The following is a 25,103-nucleotide window of genomic DNA, read 5'->3' on the forward strand; positions in this document are numbered from 1 at the left end:
TAAATAAAATTCACAACCACTTTTCATCAGTTATTTACTCAAACATCAAAACAGTCAGTTTAAAAAAAAAATAAAGAAAATATTTTACAACTAAGTAAGTAAAAAAAAATAAATAAACTTAAAAAAAAAAAAAAATTCTCAAAACATCTAGAACATTCCATTAATTTACATTTTGACCGATTCTCGATACACTGGCACATTCTTAGACAGTAGACGACCTTGAACTAGTACGGTGTAAACAAAAACATTATTACTCATCAGGACATCCAATTTTGTAATTCCGCATATAATCCTATTCTAATTCCGTCAACAAAAACTTTCCGTTACAGTGCAAAGTCCCTTTCTCCCAGGCACAACCAAACTGAATGCGGTTATTTTCTGTTGTTTATGCAAAAGCACTAATGCAGTAAATGCTATTCTAACATTGAACATGTTGAAACATGATTCTTATGCCTGCAAAACTGCAAAACATGTTTCGGTGTTATTAAGTAATTTGTAAACTCAACCAGACATAACATCACAGGTTATCTAATTTAGGCTATAAATAACATAATCGATTGTTTTTGTTTTCAACTAGACTTGGTTTTATTAATACTATTTACAGTGGTTTATTTTGTAGGCTTTTCTGCTGAATTCTGTTTAATAATTTTGCCGTAAATGTCCAAAATTCCCTCTTTTCGCCTCTTCCTATCAAAACTTTTTCCTTTGGCTGTTGACTTTCCTAATTGATTTTTACCTAACTGTTTAAAGGTCAACTCTTTTTCAGTTTTCTCCTTTTTCTTCTTATTCTCCAGTATTAGTTGCTTATAATTTTTATATTTGTTTTTTGGGGGTTTTGCTCCTGCAAAATACACTCACATTATAAAGTTATCTCTCTAATGACTCAAACCTACTTACCTAACTTTATGAGCTGTTGTATTTTCGCTTCTTCCTTCTTCACTGGATTGAAACCAGTCATGCCAAGTTTAACTACTTCATGCTTTGCTTTCTGTATATTAAACAATACCTCCTTTGACTCTTCAGTTGGTAATTCATCCGGAGTTTCTTGTTTTTCTTTCTTTTTTGATTTGTGCGAAATGTAGGCCACTTGTTGGTAGTCCTTTTGTGGTGTGTTATTTCGAAGTAATGAAGCCCTAGTAGGCACAAAATCCGTTGCCATGATTGCTATTTAAATTCAATTCAGTTATCTTAAAGACCAAATTAATGGTGTTTAAGTGATTAAAAATAAAACATTAATTTTTAACTTTTTGTTATTTTTGTAGTTTGAGGAAATTCATTCCACTTATGTTGTGCTTGTGTTAAATGTTTGGTTAGGTGTATCATATACCAAATCTTCTTTTCTAGTTTGTTCTTCTCTTTCATAATCTAAATTTATATACTACTGGATATCTGATCAAATCAGCCTTGTTCAAGGAGGAAATATGACGTCACAGCGGATGCAATAAGCACTTCTATAAATTTTTTAGGCATATTATTATGATTATTGGTTAATAAGTTTTGTAAATACTAGATAACAAGTGTTTACTTATAATTCACAATGACTGAGCAAATAAGCAACCTCTAAAAATAACTTCTGTTCAAAGAAACAAACTATGCATTATTGCATTACTTTCTATTTGTTTTCAACAGGAAATAATCTAGTGCCATTCACAATCTGAAAAATGTGGGAGTCATCGGTGAAGACGTGTCAATAAATTAAATTCCAATAGTTATCTAGGGTTTGTTTATTACAAAGATTTCCAACACGATGTTTAATAGTGATGTAAGTAACTACCAAAATAATTATTGGACTGTGAGTGACTTAAATGCAAAATAGAAATAATATTGTAATTTCTTTACATATTCTACGTATTTAATTAAAATGTATTTTGATGATTTCTAATTACCATACCATTTTATAATTTATAAATGAAAGTAGTAGAATAGCTATAAGTTTTGATTCTTTAATAACTAATATTATACTTACATTACATTACTTCACCTTGCATCTTGCACGTCAAAAATTAAAATGAAATTTAAATCTGGTTTAAGTGGACAAAGTATGTATGTAATTATAGTTTTTTACAATGTTGACTACAGCTTAAAACTCCAGATAATGATCAAAATACGCCCTTTAATTATCAGTGCCTAATATTTTATACGTTTTATATCCACTAATCAATAGTTAAAGACAGAGAGCGTGTACGTACCAGCATCCGCTACGACGTCACGCACCGCATCGCTTTTTTCTCGCAAACAATTTTGTTTTCTTACACTAAAAGAAAACAGTAAAAATTTAAGCGTCTGGTGGTTAAAAACTTAAAAATAACTCAGAAAAATTATTTTTTAAAGTATGCACGCTGCGATTAGCTAGTTAAATTAAATAAGAAGAGAAAAAGTATTGGTTTGATGATTGACAGCTAGCACTTGTCAATCTTGCCATAATCGTCTATTGCCACTTGTCAATTGTCATTTCTGTCCATTGTTCATCTCCATTTCAAGCTTGTGTATATTCAATTAAATTTAATATTTATTGTGTTTAATTTTGTAAAGTAATGCCCTACATAATTATTATCAATAATTGATAATTTCTAGTAAGGGATTTAATAAAACGCTAACATGCCACCGCTAGAAGTGACCACAAATGGTACTGAGGAGGCTGTTACCACCAACCCTGTGGTAGGGATCATCTACCCTCCACCTGAGGTTAGAAGTATCCTTTGCTCTAGAGATTTATTACATTTTAAGTGTTTAAAGTTATAAATAGGACAAAAAGCAGGACTCTTATGGGTAAGAAAGAGTTTCTGTTAATATTTTTGCTTTAATTCAGTTTATATGCAATGTGCTTGGTTAATGCACCACCATTCAATTTGTATGTTTAATTTTACTTTAGACTGTGAATAACTGAATGTTCAATAGCATGTACTGCAAAAAAGTCACATTTCACATTATAAACTTAATGACTGTTGGTGCATAATATGGCCCTGAGTCAAAAATCCATTTTTTTTTAATTTACTTGTGCCAATGTGGGGTCAAATTAAATATCTGTTCAGTTTTGTTCTTCTGTTGTGGAGAGAATCACTAAGAGTCCTTATCTACATTTTAGGCATCAAAATTCATCTCTATTCACTCTTCATCAAATTATTCCTTCCAAAAGTGGTTTGATGCACCCAGTCACTTTTTGCCTTGTAACTCCTTAAAGAGACCTTTAAGTACAAAAACACCCTAATACAATCTTGTAGAGAATGAAATTTTCTACAACTTTTATTATTTACACTTTTTTGCTATGTTTTTTGCTAACTTATATAGAAAATGCAACAATTTTTTTTGCAATATGTATTTATTTAAAAATATCCAAAGTCTAAAATAAGTTTAATGATTCAGTAATAGGTACACCAGTTTATTATAGTTAGGTTGTAGTATTAGAATCTGAAGTGGGCATATTAGTACTTATAGCATTCTCTATATGTAAGTTTAGTTCAAAACTAGTGTATCAAATGTTATTAGAATAGTATGGAAATGCACTAGTATTGCAGATGGTGTCAGCAAAACTGCCAATCTCAATTTTTGGTTATTATATTTTTTTTTATTAATATATTATTTTTTTTTTGATTTGACATTCAAACTGAAATACAAGTAAATTTTTGTTGTATTTAAGAAATAGAAATCTAACCTTCATTTGAAAGAAGTTTTCATTTCAAAGAATGTTTTAAAACACTACTAGAGCAACAATTTGCTCTTCAATGTGACAAAATAGAGAATAATCCCACTTAAAACATTTGTCAAGAACAATCAAGCAGCAATTTCAGAATGGCATTGATAATGAGGAAATATGTCAGGTTCTAGAAGAATTTTAAAAATTTGTAATTTAAGATCATTGAGCATTTCTTTAGAAGTTGTTTTTTGTTAAATTTTAATTTTTGTTCATGTGCCAAAGCTATAAAGCAGAAATCAAGTTTAAGCACTTATTGGATCAATTCTTTATTTTTTACAAAACAACCAATCTCCAAATTTAGTTGCAGTAAAACTGCCATACACTATATTTTCACTACAAAATCACCAATTATCAATCTTGTAGTTTTAAGATTTCTAGTACAAACAAATTGTGTACATGTATTGTCTTATGTAAACCAATACCTTGTTTCTGGAATAAACAAAAAAAAATGTTGAAAGCAAATAAGGTGTTGAAATGTTGAAGAGACTCTTAAGCAAGATAGTTAATTTTTTTAATGAAGTTAAAGAGATGAAAAGTAGGTATTTGACATTCCTGATGTTCTGTTCTGGCATGTCAAACTTCAAACCCCAAAATAAGGACAATTTTAATAACACTTTGTCATCTTTGATAGGTTCTAATCAATCAATTAAAGAGAGAATAAACAATGCATGTTTAGTGAAATTTATTTTATGATTTGATCTTAAACTGACAATATATTTGTCAAAAAAAAATGAAGAAATATTCTTCTTTATAAAATGGGGTTGGCTTCACCAAGGTTATCCTGTGACAGTAACATACCCATTTTTGAATTAATGTAAACACAATTTCCTGCATTAACACTAAATTTTAAAAGACAATCTTGTTAAACCTTTACCGTTAATTTTTATGCTTAGAATAGTCAATTTGTATTTAGAGCAGTGGGTCAAACAATTTAGATAAACACTTTTCCTGACAGTTTCTAAGACATTGTCGACAAGACCGCAAGTTTTGTCGCTAGGAACGGTCCCGAATTCGAAGCACGAATTCGTCAAAATGAATTGGGCAATCCTAAGTTTAATTTCTTGAATTCTGGTGATCCATACCATGCTTATTACCAACACAAAGTTGGTGAGTTCAAAGAAGGAAAAGGTTAGTAACATACTTGTTTTAAAAACTCGTTAGTTTATTAATTGGTGGAATTTTTATGAACTGCAGCTCAAGAACCTACACTATCTCAAGGCATTTCCAAGTTGACAGTTTCACTAAGCCAACAGCAAAAACAACATGAAATTCTTAAGCAAGTGGAACAACCATTTGTGCCTAAAGATCCTCCAGCTGATTTTGAATTTATTGCAGATCCCCCATCAATATCTGCTTTGGATTTGTAAGACTGGTTGATAAAAGATTATTGAACTAACTGTAAAGAATTTAATTTCAGGGATATTGTAAAGCTTACAGCACAGTTTGTGGCTAGGAATGGTCGAGCTTTTTTGACTCAGTTGATGAACAGGGAACAAAGGAATTTTCAGTTTGATTTTTTGAGACCACAACATTCCTTGTTTCAATACTTTACAAAGCTGTTAGAGCAATATACTAAGGTAAGATATTACAATCTAAATGAAGACTTTTAAACTGCAATATTTTTGGTGTAGAGTATAATAACAAAAGTGGTTTGTTGTTGTTTAAATGTTGTATGAGGCAAAAATCTATTCTCAAATGTCAAAACTTTATTATTTCATTATTTTAAAGTTTTTATTTTTTTTTATCTTAGGATGCACTTGAATTGCATACTACAGGGGATTTATTGGACACATTTTATCACTATATTTTCTATAAAATCTAGTCAGTAGGATCCAACTATTATTGTAATAAACAAGCAGGAAACAAAGCAAATTTAGCATCATGAATAAAAATAAGCATACTTGCAACAAAAAGAAAATTTAAAAAGCTGTTTCTTCTAGAATTATGACCGTTATTCGTTTTGGCTCAAAGTGATTTCTTCACAGATATACAGAGTGAAGAACAATGTGCTGCTACTTTCTTGAATTTTGACCTATAGTGCATTTGACAGCTCAGATAATTTCAAAACATCCTCTCTCATGTGATTTAATCAACTTGGTTGATATTCAATTCAGTATTCCTGCAATACAGGCTAACGTGTAAACTTTCGGTAATTATTGTCGTATAACTCCATTAAGGTTTATCCATTTTGTGCAAAACTAAAGAAATGTTGTATTAACCTCAATTGTACGTACTTACTGATTTTACAAGCAGTACACATTTAGTGTTGATTTATCTCATTAAAGTTAGTCATACTATTTCCAAGATCGGAGATACAGAGTAATTTATAAAAAAGTACGTCTGTTTCGAAGACGTCCCGTAATTTCTTTTGTAGACCGAAATTTGACAAACCTCCAAATTTATCCCGAAATTTATTGACATAAAAAAAATGTTCTAAAACTATTCCAACTGTCAAATCAAATTCAAGGAATTTGCAGGACGTTTCTCTTTACTTTGTGAAGTAATCACTGTGAGACAATATGAGATCTCTGGTTCTAATTCTACAAAACGGCAAAAGGGAGGTATTTGAAAATCTTTTTTATTTATTAAATACATTTTGGAAATACAGGCCGTTAAAAATTGCCAAAAATTATGCTGTATCGATCTTTTCTGCGAGCTTACTTTACTTCAACAAATTCTTTATAAAAGTACCATCGCGAGTACTATCCTTGAAGACTTTTTCTTTAAATTTAGTATCATAGTGCAAAGAACGACTTATTGTTCCCACAAATAAAAAAGAAATTAAATGATTAATTTATAACTTTTTTTTGGAACACTGACATGGATAAAACTTCTTTCCAATTTTTTTTTAACTCAACTGGCAAGTGTTGCCAGTTGTTTTTGGACGAGGGGTTACTCATTGCCCATTATTTGGGTCAAAAGATTGCCTTCCCGAAAAAATCTCCCCAAATCTCCTTAGATTTACTCAGATCTCCCCCGATATCTTCAAATATCCTCAAAAATCTCCCCGTTTTTCCCAGATCTTTTCAAATATCCTTAGATCTCCTTAATCGCCAAAAAATCTCCCCAGAAATTTATTCTACTTTTTTAAGGTTTATTGTTGTATGTCAAATTAAATTACTAGTCACAGGAGTATTATAAATCTGAGATCAAAAAATAGTTTGATTTAAGTATAACTTGTAACAAACAAAGTTGTGATTTGTTAGAAAATGTCGAGAAAACTGCTTTGCAATATCTACAATGTGTAGGTATTGAGAGATTCAAAAATTTGACTTTTACTCAACCAGTGACGTGCGCGGTAACGTAAGTTTTTTCGATTTGAGGCACGATTTAGGAGTAAAAAAATTGGCATTGCAAGAAGTACAGTCCGATTCACGAAAGTTGACGAACACGTGACAATTGCAATTTTCTCGTATTTTACCGGGTGGGAACTTTCAAGGTGACCAATCATAGGGATCTTGGAAATGTCTTGGTCCTAGATACATTTTTTCTAATTATCTCCGTTCTGTCAAACAATGGGCTGAAAGATACCATACATTTTGTTCTACTATGTCAACGGTTAGTGACATTTTTACAAAAAAAGGTAAAACAAAAGTACATGGCAAAAGCGCAATTATTCATGTCATAATATCCTCAGAATCTTCCCGGATTTCCTCAAAATATCCTCAAATTCCTTCGGATTTCCCCGAATCTTCCCAAATATCCTCAGATTTCCCCGAATTTTCCCAGATCTCCTCCCGTTGGAACGCAAAATCTCCTTAGTGACTAACCCCTCGTTTTTGGATTAATAAGCTAATGGCTTTTCTTTATCAAGGTTCTGATTCCACCGAAAACAATGCAGCAGAAATTGAGAGACGAAGTAAAGAGCATCCAAACAGTTGTAGAATTGGTCAAATACAGGGCTGAGTATCAAAAATATATGGAAGCACAAAAGGCTAAAGAAGAGGAGATCTTGGAAAGAGAAAGAAGTAAGTTGTCGGTTGTTAAAAATATTGAAGGATTTAAGCTCAGTTGGAGTGATTAATCCAACAATTTTTAACATGTTGCACACTAACTCCAACCAGTATTAAAATGGAACGTGTTTTAGTTGCTTATGCACAAATTGATTGGCATGACTTTGTGGTGGTTGAAACTGTCGACTACCAATCATTTGAAATTGGAAACTTTCCTCCGCCTACCACACCTGAAGAAGTGGGCGCCAGATTGTTAATCCAGGAAAGAATTGAAGATGGTGAAGACATTGAAATGCAACTGGAAAGTGATGAAGAAGACGGAGGGGCGGAGGTAAGCGAGTACTTTTTAGTTGACTCGATATTAACTAAAAAGCATTTTTAAGGAGTCTGGCCTTAGCCATATGGAAGACAGAACAGCGTCCATGCGCAAAGGAACTAAAGACAACAATCAAGTACAAGACATGGACGAGGAAAGTTCGGATGAGGAACCAGACGATTCGCAAAGAGAACAACCGCCTATACAGCCTCCTATGCCGCCAATCCCTGACAAAGTTTTGGTAAAAAAATACGATCCTAAGCAAAGTAAGATCTCTAATCAAATTAAAATAGTTTATTTGAAATATTCTGAATCTTTTTAGCACCAAAAGTGTCCAGGCCCACTGTGGGAGATGATTATTTGGTGTCGCCTATAACTGGCGAGAAAATTCCGGCTAGCAAGGTTCAAGAGCACATGCGAATTGGTTTGTTGGATCCACGTTGGGTGGAGCAAAGAGACAAGCATGTCACTGACAAGGTAAGTGTTGAAAAATACACTTACTGTTCTCGCGGAGTGAGTTTACCCGTGCGTCACGAAGGCTACGTCATTTATAATCATATAAATCAAATCAAGTTTTCGTCAACAAACCTGTTGTGTTCATATTATAGAAAAGTGCGTGTCTAAAGCTTCGTCACGTTTAAAATTTTGCGTGTATTGTCAGTCAAAAAGTAGAGATCTTTGGCTGCAAATTTGCACTAAAACAACCTTATACCAAAGCAAATCAAAAATATCTTGACCGAAATAACATTTTTTATTTAGTCTCCGTTTGGAATGATAGAATTTCGTCTAAATTTGAAACCTAATTTATTTACCAAAATTCGCAGAGATGTATCACCAATATGTAGTATTTCTTTAACTTTTAGCTCTTGATTTAGGTTCTGGATGGTTACATGTATCTCTAAAATAAATATAACAAATTAAAAATTCAATGAGACATTCTGAGTGATGCTGTAGTATCTCATATCTCATTTTCAGGTTGCAATCCACTTATTTTATTTTAAACCCGCTGGAAAACATTTTAGACACTTATTTTATTTTTTCTATGACTTTATTATTAATATGTTTCAAGAAATTTGTTCAAGTCTCTGGAAACAATGAAATGTTAATAGATGTTTCTTACAAAAGTAGATATATTTTACTATTATTAACATACTATCGTTGTACATATCATATAATGTATTTCGAACATCCGTTTTAATGCTTTCAGATAAATCAGTGATCTTGGCCCGTCGATAACATCTCAATTTACGTTTTCTAGGTGAGAAAATCATAAGATGTAGTAGCTTTTTCCGAATCGAATAAACAGTTTTGCGGGAAATTTTCAAAGCAGCTGCAACCTTCTATTATCAAAATAATATATCAGTAAGAATAAGTAAGGTCTTAAAATTTCTTATTTTCTTCCTGAACAGATGATAAAGCTTCTAAAGGTCCTCTATTGGTTTTTTCCAATTTAAAATATTCACAAAGGTTAAGAATTAACTGCCGGGCTTGTCTGTGGAGAATTTTTCTAGGCATTTTCTAAAAAAATACTGTAACAGTAAGTAATTCCGAATTTAGGAAAAACCAAATGGCTAAATAAAAACCATAATAGACACTCCCACTTTTTTGCAAAACAGGTTAGTAATTGTGCCAATTTTGGTTAGATCGTGACAGTCGACATAAAAAAAAATAAAAATATTAATAATAATATTATGAAAGTACTTACAGAATGTTAAAAGCGTAGAAACAATAGCTCTTAAATAAACTGTGGTGGTGTGGTAAATAGAAAACTTTATAAATGATTAACAACACAAAGAAACGGAAAAGAATTCATAGTAAACAAATCAAATAAATTTCGATGGTTGTCAAACTGACAATGACTGAAATAGAAGCGCTAATCAGTAAATGTTTTTTTTGGAAGACATTCACCTAGATATTTACCCTTTCTGAAAGTGAACAATAGACAAGGATGAAGTCAATAATGCATGTCTACTTCTAAATCACAGGGGGATGACGCACGAGTAAACTCAGTCCGCGAGAACAGTATAAGACTTTCGTGTTTCTAGAAAAAATTATACACAGTTTTATATTTTTTTCTAGATGAATCAAGATACTGTGTACGCACATGGTACCGCTATCGAAGCTAGTTTGAAGTTGTTGGCTGAACGTCGTACCGATATTTTTGGTGTGGGAGATGAAGAAACAGCAATTGGTAAGTTCATAGGAGAGAAGAGACTAATTTTACCCAAAACTTGTAATTAGGTAAAAAGATTGGAGAGGAAGAAACCCGAAAAGACGAGAAGGTTACTTGGGACGGTCACACTTCCAGCGTTGAAGCAGCCACTCGAGCTGCCAGGGCTAATATCACTCTTGAAGAACAGATTCATCAAATTCATAAAGTACCTTATTTTCCTGTCGCTTTATTTGCAAGAACCAAATAATTCTTGTTTTAACAGGTAAAAGGACTACTTCCCGACGAGGAGAAAGAAAAAATTGGTCCTAAAAACGTGCAGGGAACTAAATTGAAGGTTTCCCAGGCGCCAGTGATCAAACAACCTCCTGGCCCTCCTCAAGTAATTTACCGTTTCAGACCTTTTTTCTGACACACGTGTCACAATTTTTTGTTATTTCAGCCCCAGAAAACTGTAATAGCTCAGACCGCTCCTCCGCAACCGATTACTTTGTCAGTACAGCAGTCTATATTGACTCCTCAGCCCCCGATAATGATGATGTCGGGTCCGCCCATGCCTCCCATGCGTCCACCCTTAATGAGTGAGTAATTACTTTCCTTCAGTATTTGTACTGATTGTTCAAAGTAAAGAAGATGGCTAGAGTTAAGTGGGTATTAAAGCAGTTGAAAACTAGAGGAAAATCAAGTTTTTGGAACTTTTGTGATAACAGAGGTCTCTACAGATGTTCTAACAAAATTGTAAAAAACTAATTCTAAAAATTTAAAATCCTTCAATTTAGAAACTTTTTTGTATCATAATTTATTTCTTTCGTATCGGTAACCGTTTTCAAGCAAATTGCATTTTTTATTTTCAGAAAAAACATCTGAATTTCATTGAGAAATTGGGGTGTTTTTTCTGATAATTTTTTCTGTTAAGGAGGCAAAAAGTTTCTAAATTGAACTGAAAATTTGAATCTTTTGTAAAAAAAAATCATTGGGGCATCAAAAAATGTTTGTAGAAGGATAAAAGGGGCCCAGATACCAAACTTTGTAGAGTTTTGCAAAAAGTTGGCATATCCCATGGTGTAAGGGCATGATAAGATACGTAGTGTCCATATTTGAGCTAAATATCTCAAAAATTTTAAAATATACAGGGTGACTCCAAAGTTGGGGCTTTCCTTTCACCTGCGAATAGGGCTTCAAAAAATGAGGTTTTTTTTCCTTTGAAGCTTTTTCGAAATATGAACAATAACGAAGATACAGGGTGTCAAGGTTTTACTGAAAAAACGAAAATAAAAAATAACTTTAACTTAATTTCAACTAACTGAGAGGTTATTTCCTATCAACATACATTAACAACTTTATTTTATTTTTTCTAACTTTTTTAGTTTTTGAGATATTTTAATTCAAAAATTGAGACACTTTTTGTGAGTTTGCAGCGATGTTGCCAGGTTTGAAGCCTTGTGAAGCTGTAATTTGCACTCCAATATAGACTTTTTTTATATCGTTGAAAAGAGGATGAAAAATGCTACAAAATGTCGGTTGAACGAATTTTCTAACTTTTTGAGTTTTTGAGATATTTCAATTCCTAAATTTGGGTTACTTTTTGCGAGTTTGCAGCGTTGTTGCTAGGTTTGAAGGCTTGTGAAGTTGTAATTTGCACTCCAATCTAGATTTTTTATATACCGCTGGAAAGAAAATGTAAAAGGCTACAAAATGGAGTTTGAACCAATTTTCTAACTGTTTCAGTTTTTTTAGATATATCAATTAAGAAATTGTGTCACTTTTTGTGAGTTCGCAGCGTTGTTGCCAAGTTTAAACCCTTCTGACGCCATAGTTTGCCATCCAATCCAGATTTTCTATATATCATTGGTAATAGAATAAAAAATGCTACAAAATGGTGGTTGAACAATTTTTCTTAATTTTTGAAATATTCTAATTCAAAAATTGAATCACTATTTGTGAGTTTGCAGCGATGTTGCCAGGTTTGAAGCCTTGTGACGCTGTAATTTTCACTCCAATCTACATTTTCTATATATTATTAAAAAGAGGATGAAAAATTTTACAAAATGTTGGTTGAGTGAATGTTCTAACTTTTTCAGTTTTTGAGAAATTTCAATTCGAAAATTGTGTCACTTTTGTGAGTTTGCAGCGATGTTGCCAGGTTTGAACCCTTGTGACGCTGTAATTTGCTCTCCAATCTAGATTTTCTATATATCGTTGAAAAGATGATAAAAAATGTTATAAAATGTCGATAGTATATACCCTGTATCTTCGTTATTGTTCATATTTCGAAAAAGCGTCAAAGGAAAAAAAAACTTATTCTTTGAAGCCCTATTCGCAGGTGAAAGGAAAGCACCAACTTTGGAATCACCCTGTATATGAAAAAAAATTAAAAAAATTAAAACTTTAACATTCTGTATTTCTTTAACGAAGCGTTTTTGAAATATGGTCGAACTGGCGCTATTTTTCGATGTAGAATCGATTATTAAAACACTGCTGGTAAATTGCTGGCTTTATTTTGAATTTTGGATATTAAATTAGTTTGGGAGTTGATTTATTGACGAATCACGCTGAAACCATTTTTTTAATACTGACATCTTCATGCCTGAAGAAAATATTAGTATTTTGAATAATCCGTTATTAACTTTTTGACAGTGATCTTTTAATTATTAAAACTATACATGTTGGTGTGATAAAAAAAATCAGCTTTAGAGAAAAATAATAATAATTTGTAGTGCCAGCTCCACCTATGGCGAGTTTTGTAACTCCCATACCTCCGCCAATGGCGCCCACTGTACCCATACCGGTCAAACATCCAAACGACGGACCAGCCGAGGATGAACCCTCCAGTAAGAAATTGCGCAACGAAGACTCTCTTATTCCGGAAGAGATATTTGTAGCCAGAAATCCGGTAAGTGCTATACATTATGTGTTTTATCTAATTTATTAATTTATGTGCACCCTAATTATTATAACTTTAGTTGCACGTCATCAAGGTGAAAATGGGCGGCGTTGTCAATGTTATAAAAAAACAAACCAAAATTGAAAAATATGATTTTACTTTCAAATGTGTCATTTAATGTCAGAACCGTGTTTGTGTACATTTTGAATTGCATTTGCAGAAAGGTGATTTTTACTGTTTTAATTAAACTTTTGAGGTATTGAGAGTGAGAGAAGCTGGTTTAAGCATGTTTAGGAGACCCTGAGTTGAGGATTTTGAGATCTAATGAGTAACTAACTTTGAGTAATAATGGAGATATGTTTATTTGCGTAGATTTTCAGGTAGGGGCTTAAAATATAGATATACCATAGAGTTTTAACTAAATATAGAGTCCTTTATTTACATTTTGCCTTCAGGCATCATTAAACAGATCCAATGCGGCATTGCCAAACCTACGAGACTTGAAAATAACACTTCAAATGCATATTATATAAATTTACAGTATTCAAGTCAATATTCCGCTGACAAAAAGTACAAACATTCATCTACTCTTATTACTAATGAAAAGACTCTGATAAAAAAAAATATTCCGGTCATTTGTGGCAAGAATGCTACATGCGTTTCTGTATTAATTACTCACTAATTTTGGAAAACATAATTGAATTGACAACACTGTATTATCGGTCTCTGTATTTTCCTACTATTTGTCTATTTATAATATGCATTCGAAGTGTTACTTTCCAGTCTCGTAAGTTTGGCAATGCCGCATTGGGTCTTTTTCTCGATGCATTTGCAATAAAACAAAAATTTTGCAAACATTACAAATGCTTTGATAACAAAATGAGTACCTGTCCTGATGCTTCAAATTTAAGTTTACATGGATGTCGTTTTGACGTAATATAATATACATTTTCTTACAGGGTCCGGTAAGCATCAAGGTCGCATTACCGGTAATGCCAGAGAAACCGGAATGGAAACTCAACGGTCAAGTGTTGTCCTACACACTTTCGTTAACAGAAAGCGTGGGCAGTTTGAAAGCCAAAATCCAAGAGGAACTTACTATGCCACCGGCAAAACAGAAGCTTTTCTTCGACGTACGCATTTATTATAAATTGAAAGTAATTTCTTGATGAGTGTCTTTGATTTTCTTTTCAGGGAATGTTCTTCAAAGATCAAAACACACTTGGTTATTATAACATAACGCCGGGAGCTGTTATCACTCTTCAAATCAAGGAAAGAGGTGGTAGAAAGAAGTAAAGTTTTGTGGGTTTTGTAAGTATATTAATAGAATATTTAGTTGCTAATTATTATCTACATGAAAATTAAGCTACTTTATCGTTGTAATCAGTATCAAAGTTATAAAATGCAAGACACTTTTGGTAAATATTCTGTTCAAGTTATACCCTCTAAAATAATAATCTTTAAATTTAATTGGAATGATAATAAATGCAATCGAACCTACTATAGGTTAGTCTTTCTAAACCCTAGCAAACCAACCGAGATCCTCGGTTCCTCTGCTTTATCTCCATCTTCCACAGCCTGTAATTTTTCATGAAAATGTTAAGTGTCACTGACTGGCAACTTCGTTCAGCAGTTCCGCAACTATTTTCCGATATCTTTGGGTCATAGGCGCGTAAATGTCTTCAGCGTCCGGATACGGCTCGCATATTTTATGCGGACTCGGAAATGAGGACATTATTTCGTTGTAGTTGCTTCCGAGTAGACCGTGTTTAGCGTGAATTGCAGATCCTAACATCGCTGAATTTGCGGCAGCCTAAATGACATTCCGAATTACTATACAGGGTAACTCAAATTTAACCTTTCACCATTGGATTTTTGGATAATAAAAGTTTAAATTGGGGCAAAGATGTGCAATTTCGAAAAAAACGGAAAATTTCATTTTTTTGTTTTTATTTATTTCTAACCTTATATGAAGAGACATCTCAAAACTTTTTTTCTTATAGGTGACATATTAGATATTTAGACGTCAAAATAGTGCCTTTGATTCTGATTTTAGTGATGTATGACAACTTATAATTTGCTTCATAAATGATGAAAAATTCATTAAATTTGTATTAATGAGAAGTTTTATGAACATTACTTGACAGTATCAGTCAGACGCGATTATTTGGTCTGCGCTACTTTTAATTAAAATGATTTTTAATGAAAAGTCACAAATCAACGTATTTAGTTTTATGTTTCCTAGAGAAAGGCAGATCATTTTGAAAATTGCCTGCTACAGTTTTTTATAATTTTAATCATCATTCAATCACAGTTCTGAGACCGGTTCAGTTGAACTCTACGACTGGTAGTTGAAGTTTTCTATATGAAATGCACTGCGGTCAATGTGACGTTTTGAACCGTTGAACCACTGTTGGACAACTAGGCCTTAGTGTAAATTAGATTGATCTTGGCTTTTAAAAAACACCAAATTTGAGCACAAATGAAACTTTCCTGGCAAAATTCAAAAATTTTCTCAAAGTTTTTTTTGGGTTATCCCACGTTATGTCAGTAATCTAGTTTTTTATTTTTCAACGCTATGAGGTGTGTACAAAAAATCTAATTTTCAGTTTTTTTCGGATATCTTCGGAAGTACGAATTTTCCGAGATCCCAATGGTTTAAAAAGGTAACCAATCTGTTGTGTTAAATCAATCAGATTAGTCGGTCTTACCTGAACATAAACCGGAGAATTGAACACATCAGATAGTACTTGCAAAACGGCTTTGTTTTGGGAAGCTCCACCAGTTGCAAGTATTTTGGTTCCTTTTCCTGTTTGTTCAAGAATTAACTCTAGTGACTAATTGTCTAGGTTTTAATATAACTCACCAATATTAAATCCAAACTCTTCAGCGTACGATCTCATGGCTATAAACTGTCCCTCAACGCACGCTCGTACTTCCACCTCCAAACTCGAGAATTTTGACACTTTTTGAGTTTTATTGTATCTAAAATCCCCCTTAAGGAATGGCAAAATTTCGTGGACATCAAAGTATAAGCCTAAACAAACAACATTTAAATTATTGATAAACCGTATTGATCTTCGTACCCATGTTTCCAAAGTTTCCTCTAGGTGTGCTTTCTAACAATTGATTGAAAATATCCCAAGAGCCTTCGGCACAAGCATCACGAATTCGTTGTCTGGTTAGAGAGCCGTTTTTGAAGCATAAAAGTGCCATATAAGCGTTTTTATCGACAGGATTGCAAAAAACATGCCCGTCTAGTACCAGTTTGGGTTCGATCAACCACAAGAAAGCTGTGTCGCTGGTTCCGAGACTAACCGCCAGCCAACCTTCTGACAGTGCCATAGCTTGAAATTGTCGTCATTTTTAGTAAAAAATGCATCACCCAAAAGTTGGATTATTACCAACTAAAGATCCAGCATTATCACCAATACACGCAACTATCCGACAGTCGGGTGAAAAGTGATATCGTTCAATAAAATATGATGAAATTGGTCCTAGATTGGTAACTGACGGGACTGGATCTCCAAGTTTTTCGCGTAAATTTGGAGCGCAAGCGTCCAATAGTGGCTGGTGCCAATTTTTGGTTCTTATATCCATTAGGTTCATACCGGACCCGTCGGTTAAGTCTATCGGAGCAATTTCACCCAAAAATATACTGGCCACGAAGCTACTTATGACAGAAATTCGCTGGAATCCAAAACAGTATACACCAGTTGTCAAAAATTTTAATTGTGCTTGTCAATGTTACCTCTGTGTTTCTGTAGGCTTCAGGCCGGGTTTGGAATATTTTTGCAATTTGCGATCCTGTAAATCTTTCATAGGCCCTTGATCCTGTTATCCTTGCCAGCTCCTAATAATATAAATATAATGAGATACAATTATAATTGATCTGTTCTTTGCAATCTAATAAAAAAATAAATATATCTAATCGGTTTTATAATTATGGACTGATACCTTGCTCCTTTCAATTATTAGTATTTGTAAAAACAAAAAAGCATTTGATATGGTAAATCAACAACAAATGCTGTACGCACTAGCAGAATGCCGTATAGACTACAGATACGTTAATATCATTAAAAACGTCTATGAAAATGCCAAGGCTTGCATGAAACTGCATGATTATACGGAAGATTTTCCCATTGAAAGAGGTGTGAGAGAGGGCGATGTTATATCTCCTAAACTTTTTACGAACCTATTGGAATACATGTTTAAAAAGATCGATTTTGAGGATATGGGACTAAACCACCTGAGATTTGCGGACGATATTGTTTTGGTTACAGACAGAATTGACGAGGCGAGGGAGATGCTCAGGCGATTGAATGATGCTTCGGAAATGGAAGGTTTAAATCAACAACAAACAATAAATCAACTTTAGTTAGACCCAGTTTATGACCAACTTGGTAGTGAGTGAACGAATTTCTCTGGTTTCAAGTCATATTGAACAAGTATAGTCTCATATAAATATCTGGGACATGAAATTCTTATAGGCAGAGAGACAATCAAACCCGGGAGATGGGAGAATGGGCTTAAGTTGGGCAGCTTTTGGAAAGCTAAGCAACATTCTAAAGTAGGACATTCCAACCTGTCTAAAGTGAGCCATGGAGAGAGCAATGCTGGGCATATCATTGAGAGACAGAGTTCCTAACATCAGACTTTGACCGCATAACAATGTTAAAGTGAAACTGGGCCGGACATGTGGCGAGAATGACGGACGGACGATGGACAAGGCTATTCTGGAGTGGAGACCGCGACAAGAGGCCTTTCGAAACAGAGGTCGTCCACCAACAAGATGGACCGACGATATTAAAAGAATAGAGCCAAATTGGATGAATGCAGCACAGGATCGAAGATGTTGGATTGGACTACGGGAGGCCTATGTTTAGCAGTGGACGCAGCTGGGCTGAATGACGATTAATGACAATGACCCAAAAAAGGTGCAACAGTGGAACAGCGTTCCTATAATTTATTAATGCTAACAAATTTTGGGAACTATTTTATGACCCGTGTCCCGTATACTATACATTTAGTTTCTTTATAAAATTTTGCATGTGAATTGCAACCTTTCACCTACAAGATGAAGCATAAAAATTTTATATATGTTTTTGTTAACACATTTTCTCTACCTTCATATAACTTAATTTTAACTTAAATAGAAAATCATTACCTTTGGGCCTCCTACTGCATCTTCTAGTTCTCTACATTGTTTGGTGGTGCTCGAATCCATCCATATCGGACTATTAGTCACTGAAAAACTGTGAGACAATTGTTCGTGCAGAAACTGACTGGAATCCAATTTTTTCAATGTTTCCTGCGCCCCCTTTTGCCAGTACACGGAACCGTGTTGCTAAAATTGTTAATCTTTTTTTTCTGTTTGTTTACTAATAATTGTCTGTATACCTGAGCGGAGCCGCTGATAGCGGCTATTTGCCCAAAGTCTGCTCCATCCACTGTAAGTCTATCCATTAGAATATCGAAAGCTTTAACCCACATCAGTACCGGTGCTAAAAATTTTCTTGTTAGTATATAGATCTATACAGAAAATCAAATTAAAGTACGATGACATATTTCTAAAGTTTGTTTGACAACAGGAAGTCAGCATGAAAATAAAGTTGATTGGAATTCAATCATATTACCTGTAATGTAATCTGGATCATGTTTGTCTATAATAGAGCCGCCTTGTGTTCGAAATTCGGGTAGATCAGTATCAAAGATAACAACGGCTTGGTGCAGGATCTCAAAGTTATCTTTAACAATCGCAGCTTTAAGCTGAAAAAATAGTTAGTTTTATAGTCAAAATGACCTGTAACTTTAAAGCACCTAATGGAAATTATGTGATAATAATATGTGATAATTTCCATATTAATATTTTGATGCTCCTATTTGTCTTACTTTGTATATTCAGCACTCTTTTTTTGAAATATTAACAATAAAACATGTGAAAAGATTATTTATAGTTGGATTTTTACCTTTTGAGAATGACGTCATCTTTTTACATCTTTGTTTCTCGCATATCAAACATATGAAATAAACAATTTTAGCAAAAAAGGCACGTTGTTAATTTTGTCGTCCTGTCAAATTAAAAACGTTGACATTTACTGTCACTTTGATTTAAACGAATATCAAAGGTATAAAAATGCTGCGCTACAATGAGAAGGCCCAAATGCTAATTCTAAATTTGCTGCTTTTTTTCAAGTAGGATAAGAAACAGTTTCCAGATGTCAACTGAAACTCTCATAATCACTCATTTTTCAAAGCATTTGTAGGTTAAAATTTGTGATCTAATTCCAGACATGCGTGTTTTTTCACCTGCTTGACGTCATTCTCAAAGGGTAAAATTTTGACTATAGTTATATATTTTGTATTGACGTCTTTTATTATCACAAAGTAAAAATTGTGAAAAAAACTGGCCTTGTTTATTTCGCAATATCTTTACAGCATAATGATATGGCTTATCCGTATTGCGTATGCATATTACTGAAATTTCAAAATATGATGTGTTTTGGTATCAAATCAGGTCTTGTTTAAATATTTTTAATTAACTATTCTACATGTATAGGAAAGTGGATAATCGCAAAAATTTTGTCACGCAAAAAAATAACGATGCATAATGAAAATTTAAAATTAAAAAAAATTTAATAAAACCCACATGGAAAATTTATGAAAACATAAATAGAAAATAACAAATGTAGAATTATACATAAATAAATTAAAATCTCTTAAAAGTTAAATAATATTTGGTTTTGGAACTTGACAATGTTATTTATTTTAATATAAGAAGTTAATAATTATGAATTGCAGTGGTGTCCCAAAAAGTTATTTTTCAAATATAAGTTATAAAATAAAATTTTAGCTTCATTATACTGACTTTAAGGTAGATTATGAATTTATGTCCAGTTCAGTCTTATTACAATTTTTAAATTATTTTATACAAAAAAATTAAACTTTGTAAGTAAGACATTGGAATTTAATTTTTTACGTTGATATAAAAGAACAAGACTACTAAAAACGTAAAAATCAAGTCGTAACATTGATTAATCAAGTACAAGTGCCACTCTCACTTTTGGTGATTAGTTTAAACATCTTACAGAACCATAGAAAAAATTGATATTTTGGGTACCCACCAAAACTAACCAATTAGAATAAATTTCGAAAATCAAGGCTTGAAATTGAATTTTTGGTGCTTGACAACTAAGTTGAGACAATAACAAAAGGCCGCATTTGTATTAACTCTCCATGGGGCGATCACAGAGCGATTTTCTGATTCTGATTCTCCATGGAGCGATCACGAAGCGAATTTCTCTTTACTCGCTCCATTGGAATGCGTCCAAAATTACTATAGTTTATTGTGTAACCTGCTCACACTTTTTATCTTCAATAGGAAACGGTTTTTCAAAAATTATAAGACAAAGTAAATTTTTTATTCACTTTATTATTAGGGTAGTCAAAGTTTTGCGAAAAAACTAATAATAATTATATTTAGAAAAAATATGTCTTTGTTTTAAAAATCTTTTTGATATTTAAAATTAATACAGCTTTTGTATTTAACTCTGCATTGTAAAAGAATAAAACGTTTTTTTATCAAAAGCTCTGCTATTTGGGTCCATAATGGTGTCAAACTATTTTTCATTTCCTATGGCAAAATCCATTAGGCTAGTGGCTTATTCTAATCAAATTTGAACTATAATGATATTTGTTCTATTTGTTGTAATTAATTTTTTTTAGGACCTGGAACAAAATAAATCATTAAAGCTACTAAAGATGACTTACAACAACTTGCAGATGTACCAAGAACATGAAAATTCTCTTTGAAAAAATGTAAATGGTGTCTTCATTTATTTAGAACAAAGAATAAGTTATTCTCAGTTCTTAAGACAAAACCCATTAAGATAGATGAGGGCTGCTGGTACTCTGGTACAATTAAAAGCACCCTTATTTAAACTTTTTTGTAGCTCTTTAAATAACAAAGTTAGTTTACAAAAGAGTGACCGTTTTAAATCTCAAAATATATTTGAAGGATCGTACATATTTTTTAAAGTCACGTGAGTACTTTTAAGTTGAAACGGTGACGTGAGACTTTTTTCACCTCAAAACGGAATCCGAAGGGTCACGTGACCGTCTTCCAGTTTGAGCTATACTTTTAAAGTCACATATTATGTTTCTTTTTAATGTGAAATTTTTTGATTCAAGATCTCGTGTGACACTTTTTTAACGTCAAAATGGATCCTGGAGATCATGTGACCGTTTTAAATGTCAAAATATTGTTAATAAAGTGTCACGTAATTGTTTTTCAGTTTAAACTGATGTTTTTATAAGCATGTGACTCTTTTTACAACGGGAATGGTTACGTAACTATTTTTAACACGTGACGCTTTTTTGCTGCTGCTAGTATTGTATTTTTTTAGGAAAACCGTATGTTTGACAATAATTTTGCAAGAAGCAACAAAATTTCAAAACAAAGTCAGCTGGTAGCAAATACAAACTTTTATTAACGATACACAAGTAATTTTTATTATTTCCTCTTATTGAAAAAATAGTTCGTTTCGGTCAAAACATGCCAATTTATGTAGTAATTGTTGGTCCCAAATCTAGTGAAAATAAGCGCGATTATAAATTATTTCGAAAAATTGATATTAATTTGAGAAATTCGGCGCCCTGTAGCGGCAAAATTAAGCAACTTTGGATATAGGTAAGAGCTTAGACTAAATTGATAAGTATAGGCAAACAGTGGCAATGGAACTGAAATGTATTTAAGTAAGCAGCGTGAGATGGCACCACTAAACGGATTTTCGCGTAATTTTAAAGCCAGACGCAGCAACTTCGATCTTTTGACTGTTGTAATGCGGCGTTGTCTAGTTGACCAATCACATTTTTTGTTTTGTTTCTAGACAAAAAATAACAGATTTTGTGTGTGTTTTCTTTAATTATTGTGTTTCACTTCGGTGTATTTTTAGTGTAGTTATTTGTTATTAGTTTATTTTTAATATTTATCAAGGGGGGTATTTTATACTTAATACATTATGAATTCCATGTTTAATCTTAAAACAGTCACGTGACCATTTGTACCTTAAAATGAGTCACGAGATTTAAGAGTTTAAAACTAGAAAACGGTCACGTAATCTTTAAAATTAAATTTAATTATTGAAAATAGTCACATGACCCGTCAAATAATATTTTGTCATTTACAGTCACGTGATCTTCAGGGTTCCGTTTTGGCATTAAATAAGCGTCACGTGACCTTTAAAAATAAAATTTGACTATTGAAAATCGTCATGCGACTTTATGAACTGTAAAAAACGAGTCACGTGACTTTTCAAATAATATTTTTAACATCTAAAACAGTCACGTTACCTTTAGGATTCCGGTTTGACGTGAACACGTTTTTAATTGAAAATGCATTATAAAGAGATGAGTAACGTGTGTCTTTAAAAATATCACTGAAAAACGAGCATGTGATCCTTTAAATAACATTTTGACATTCAAAACTGTCATGTGACATTATAAAATCCATTTTTAATCTTAAAAGAGTCACGTGACCTTTAGGATCCGTTTTGAAGTTAAAAAAGAGTCAAGTGGACTGAAAATTAAATTTGAATATTGAAAATCGTCACGTGACCATTTGCACATTAAAAGGAGTCACGTAATTTAAAAAATCTCAGTTCAAACTGAAAAACGGTCACGTGACCCTTTAAACATTATTTCGCTATTTACAGTCACGTGACCTTCAGGATTTCGGTTTGACACTAAAAAAAGAGTCACGTGACTCTTAAAAAATGGTTGATTATTGAAAATCGTTATGCGACTTTATGAACTGTAAAAAGAGTCACGTGACCTTTAAAAATATATTTTATTTTTGAAAATCGTCACGTTACCATTTGCACATTATAAGGAATCAGGTGACTCTTCAAATAATACTTTGACATCTAAAACAGTCACGTGACCTTTAAGATTTCGTTTTGACGTTAAAATAATTGAAAATTGTCACGTGGCCATTTGCACTGTAAAGAGGGTCACGTGTCTTTTTAAAAATATCAGTTTAAACTGAAAAACGATTACGTGATCCTTTAAATGACATTATAAATTCCATTTTTAGTCTTCAAAGAGTCACGTGACCTTCAGAATCTGTTTTGACGTTAAAAAAGTCACGCGATTTGAAAAAAAATAGTCTATACATAAAAACTGTCACGTGACGTTAAAAATGACATTTTAATCTTACAAATAGATACGTGATTTAGTGTATCAGTTTAAAACTAAAAAAACGGTCACGTGACCCTCAGGATTCTGTTTTGACGTTTAAAAAGAGTCCTGTGACTTTTAAAATAAATAGAATCTTTATTATCGATACCTCAAACCAGAAATTCTTATCTTGTTTAGTTTTCAAAATACGAGTAATTTAACTCAAATTTATTTGAAAAAATCAAGCTTTCTTACGCAGTTCAGATGGCATAGCAAAAGAAAGCGGATTATAGGAAATAGTGCAAAAGTTGGAAACTATGTCTGCAATGACTAGCGCCATCTCTTAGAGTTTACCTACAACTGAAGCGCCCGAAGGGCCGAAATACATTAGGAAGCCCTTGAAGCGTAAACGGCTTCCTTTTTGGGTGCCACTTTATTTACATTGCGCTGGTTACTTATGTAAGAGTCTGCCTAGATCGCCTTATTTTTGGCCAAGAAATTTGTGGTTAAGCTTTCTACAGTAATTTCAGGGACACCCTGTATAAAGTCCGAAATTATACTAACAATACAGTTTTTAAGAAAATTAGACAATAAAAATAAAACACAAAATCAAAAGGCATCCAAAAGTAGTAAAGAAATAATATAAGACTAGCGGTGACTTTTATTGTAAAATTATTGTATTAATTTGATGCTGAAATACAAGTGACTTAGATCACTCTGTACAAAACTATTATTGATTCTCCATGGTTTTATTTTACCCCTACCAACCGCCAATACCTCTTCTATCTCTCTCATTTAAGAAACCTCAGACAAATCAAAACTGAAAATCAGCTGATTGAGATGATACAGAGTGAGTAATCGCGACTGCATCATCATACGGAGCGCACGTACTATAAACAAAAAACCTACCTGTTGGGTGCTCAAGTCAATGCCCAGAAATGTCCTCTCCTCGCTCATTTTAGGTCCTTGACAATTTTGACAGTAGTGACACTTATGAGAGCAGGATTTGGAGGCTCAATATCAAGAATGTTTAAACTAATTTAACCGGGACAATAAAATTAACTTCGCATAACTGAGGAAGGTAAATAAGTTCAATAAAACGGTTCCGAACTGTACACGCCGACTATACGTAGCACGTAGCAGCATTTAAGCATTCCGTAACAAAATAAAGTGAATGAATGCGGCGTGTGGAGAGGTTATCGTTGGCTTTCTCCTGTTTTTTCGACGGAAATCCTCGAACGCTATCGAATAAACCGTCATAGACCAGGTTAAGATAGTTCAAGGAGTTTTATTCTGGTTTATCTCCCCACATGTTATCAGTTAATATAGTCTTCAATATAACACACATTTTTGGCGCTTAAACGCAACAACTCGCTTAAAGTTAGAATTAAAAAAAAAATTGTGATTACACTTACTACAAATGAATCTTTTACTATATTTGTATTTTTTTTACAGCAACTCTGTTAATTTTGAACTTCATATTTCTGAAAAATTGCAAGTATGTAAAACTACTTTACAAATGTATTCTAATCTGGTATTCTAAAGTTGAGTGCATTTTTAAGGTATGGAAAAGCTTTCCGAACGATGTTCTATACTTTTTACACTTAATTTGTAAACACACCTGGTATTTTACAAAAACATGGTGCAAAATAGAGTTGAAAGTTGATATTTACGTATCACGGGCTGAAAGTAGAAGTTACGTCCATGTCGTAGATTACGTCTGTATATTTGCGTAGTATGGTTTATTTTTATTTTACCGCCCTTACGCGCCTACCGGGCCTTTTTGTAAATTTTTACCACCCGTCCTAAGGGCCGTAAAAGAGAATTGAAATCCTTAGAAGGACGCTAAGTTATTATTTTCGCCATGAAAACCTGGTGATTAACAAACATTGCAGATTGATGTGCGTAAA

The 25,103-nt window shown here is 32.9% G+C and overlaps 3 protein-coding genes and 1 long non-coding RNA gene across 5 annotated transcripts; 2 read left to right on the forward strand and 2 right to left on the reverse strand.

Moving 5' to 3' along the window:
• Positions 1 to 557: 557 nt before the first annotated feature.
• LOC145740630 (40S small subunit processome assembly factor 1) lies at positions 558 to 1,326 on the reverse strand. The gene is made up of 2 exons (XM_081996246.1): positions 898 to 1,326; positions 558 to 841 (listed from the first exon to the last, which is right to left on the reverse strand). Exons 1-2 carry the CDS (start codon positions 1,157 to 1,159, stop codon positions 609 to 611), a joined length of 495 nt encoding a protein of 164 aa, XP_081852372.1. The 5' UTR covers positions 1,160 to 1,326; the 3' UTR covers positions 558 to 608.
• A 417-nt stretch (positions 1,327 to 1,743) lies between these two features.
• On the forward strand, positions 1,744 to 14,517 carry Sf3a1 (splicing factor 3a subunit 1). 2 transcript variants are annotated; one of them, XM_081996212.1, is made up of 16 exons: positions 1,744 to 1,762; positions 2,575 to 2,692; positions 4,658 to 4,822; positions 4,889 to 5,057; positions 5,112 to 5,271; positions 7,509 to 7,662; positions 7,782 to 7,978; positions 8,031 to 8,229; positions 8,286 to 8,440; positions 10,043 to 10,154; positions 10,205 to 10,341; positions 10,399 to 10,515; positions 10,576 to 10,714; positions 12,851 to 13,026; positions 13,977 to 14,150; positions 14,212 to 14,517. In XM_081996212.1, the coding sequence occupies exons 2-16, from the start codon at positions 2,599 to 2,601 to the stop codon at positions 14,311 to 14,313; spliced, it is 2,250 nt and encodes a 749-aa protein (XP_081852338.1). In that variant the 5' UTR covers positions 1,744 to 1,762; positions 2,575 to 2,598; the 3' UTR covers positions 14,314 to 14,517. The 2 variants fall into 2 exon arrangements, with proteins under 2 accessions (XP_081852338.1, XP_081852337.1); XM_081996211.1 differs by lacking the exon at positions 1,744 to 1,762 and having other exon boundaries at positions 2,449 to 2,692.
• Positions 8,756 to 9,989, forward strand: LOC145725075 (uncharacterized). The gene is made up of 3 exons (XR_014177163.1): positions 8,756 to 9,038; positions 9,089 to 9,615; positions 9,835 to 9,989. It is a non-coding gene; the product is annotated as an uncharacterized LOC145725075 (long non-coding RNA).
• Positions 14,316 to 24,376, reverse strand: LOC145740613 (xylulose kinase). The gene is made up of 10 exons (XM_081996217.1): positions 24,103 to 24,376; positions 18,654 to 18,786; positions 18,418 to 18,521; positions 18,185 to 18,364; positions 16,769 to 16,870; positions 16,422 to 16,707; positions 16,104 to 16,364; positions 15,884 to 16,054; positions 15,729 to 15,826; positions 14,316 to 14,830 (listed from the first exon to the last, which is right to left on the reverse strand). Exons 1-10 carry the CDS (start codon positions 24,148 to 24,150, stop codon positions 14,624 to 14,626), a joined length of 1,590 nt encoding a protein of 529 aa, XP_081852343.1. The 5' UTR covers positions 24,151 to 24,376; the 3' UTR covers positions 14,316 to 14,623.
• Positions 24,377 to 25,103: the final 727 nt, after the last annotated feature.

Source organism: Ips typographus, linkage group LG2 (genome assembly GCF_016097725.1).
Source record: "Ips typographus isolate SLU linkage group LG2, UJ_Ityp_2.0, whole genome shotgun sequence".
Classification (NCBI taxonomy): Eukaryota; Metazoa; Arthropoda; class Insecta; order Coleoptera; family Curculionidae; genus Ips; species Ips typographus.

What these genes read in the sequence shown, in the direction of transcription:
- LOC145740630 (XM_081996246.1), bottom strand. Translation starts at nt 1,159, where the DNA reads ATGGCAACGGATTTTGTGCCTACTAGGGCTTCATTACTTCGAAATAAC. An exon ending in ACAACAGCTCATAAAGTTAG is followed by an intron (nt 842 to 897) that starts GTAAGTAGGTTT and finishes TGTATTTTGCAG; the next exon opens with GAGCAAAACCCCCAAAAAAC.
- Sf3a1 (XM_081996212.1), top strand. Translation starts at nt 2,599, where the DNA reads ATGCCACCGCTAGAAGTGACCACAAATGGTACTGAGGAGGCTGTTACC. An exon ending in TGAGTTCAAAGAAGGAAAAG is followed by an intron (nt 4,823 to 4,888) that starts GTTAGTAACATA and finishes TATGAACTGCAG; the next exon opens with CTCAAGAACCTACACTATCT. An exon ending in CATGCGTCCACCCTTAATGA is followed by an intron (nt 10,715 to 12,850) that starts GTGAGTAATTAC and finishes AATAATTTGTAG; the next exon opens with TGCCAGCTCCACCTATGGCG.
- LOC145740613 (XM_081996217.1), bottom strand. Translation starts at nt 24,150, where the DNA reads ATGAGCGAGGAGAGGACATTTCTGGGCATTGACTTGAGCACCCAACAG. An exon ending in TTGACTTGAGCACCCAACAG is followed by an intron (nt 18,787 to 24,102) that starts GTAGGTTTTTTG and finishes CTATTTTTTCAG; the next exon opens with CTTAAAGCTGCGATTGTTAA. An exon ending in AGAGTTTGGATTTAATATTG is followed by an intron (nt 15,827 to 15,883) that starts GTGAGTTATATT and finishes TTGAACAAACAG; the next exon opens with GAAAAGGAACCAAAATACTT.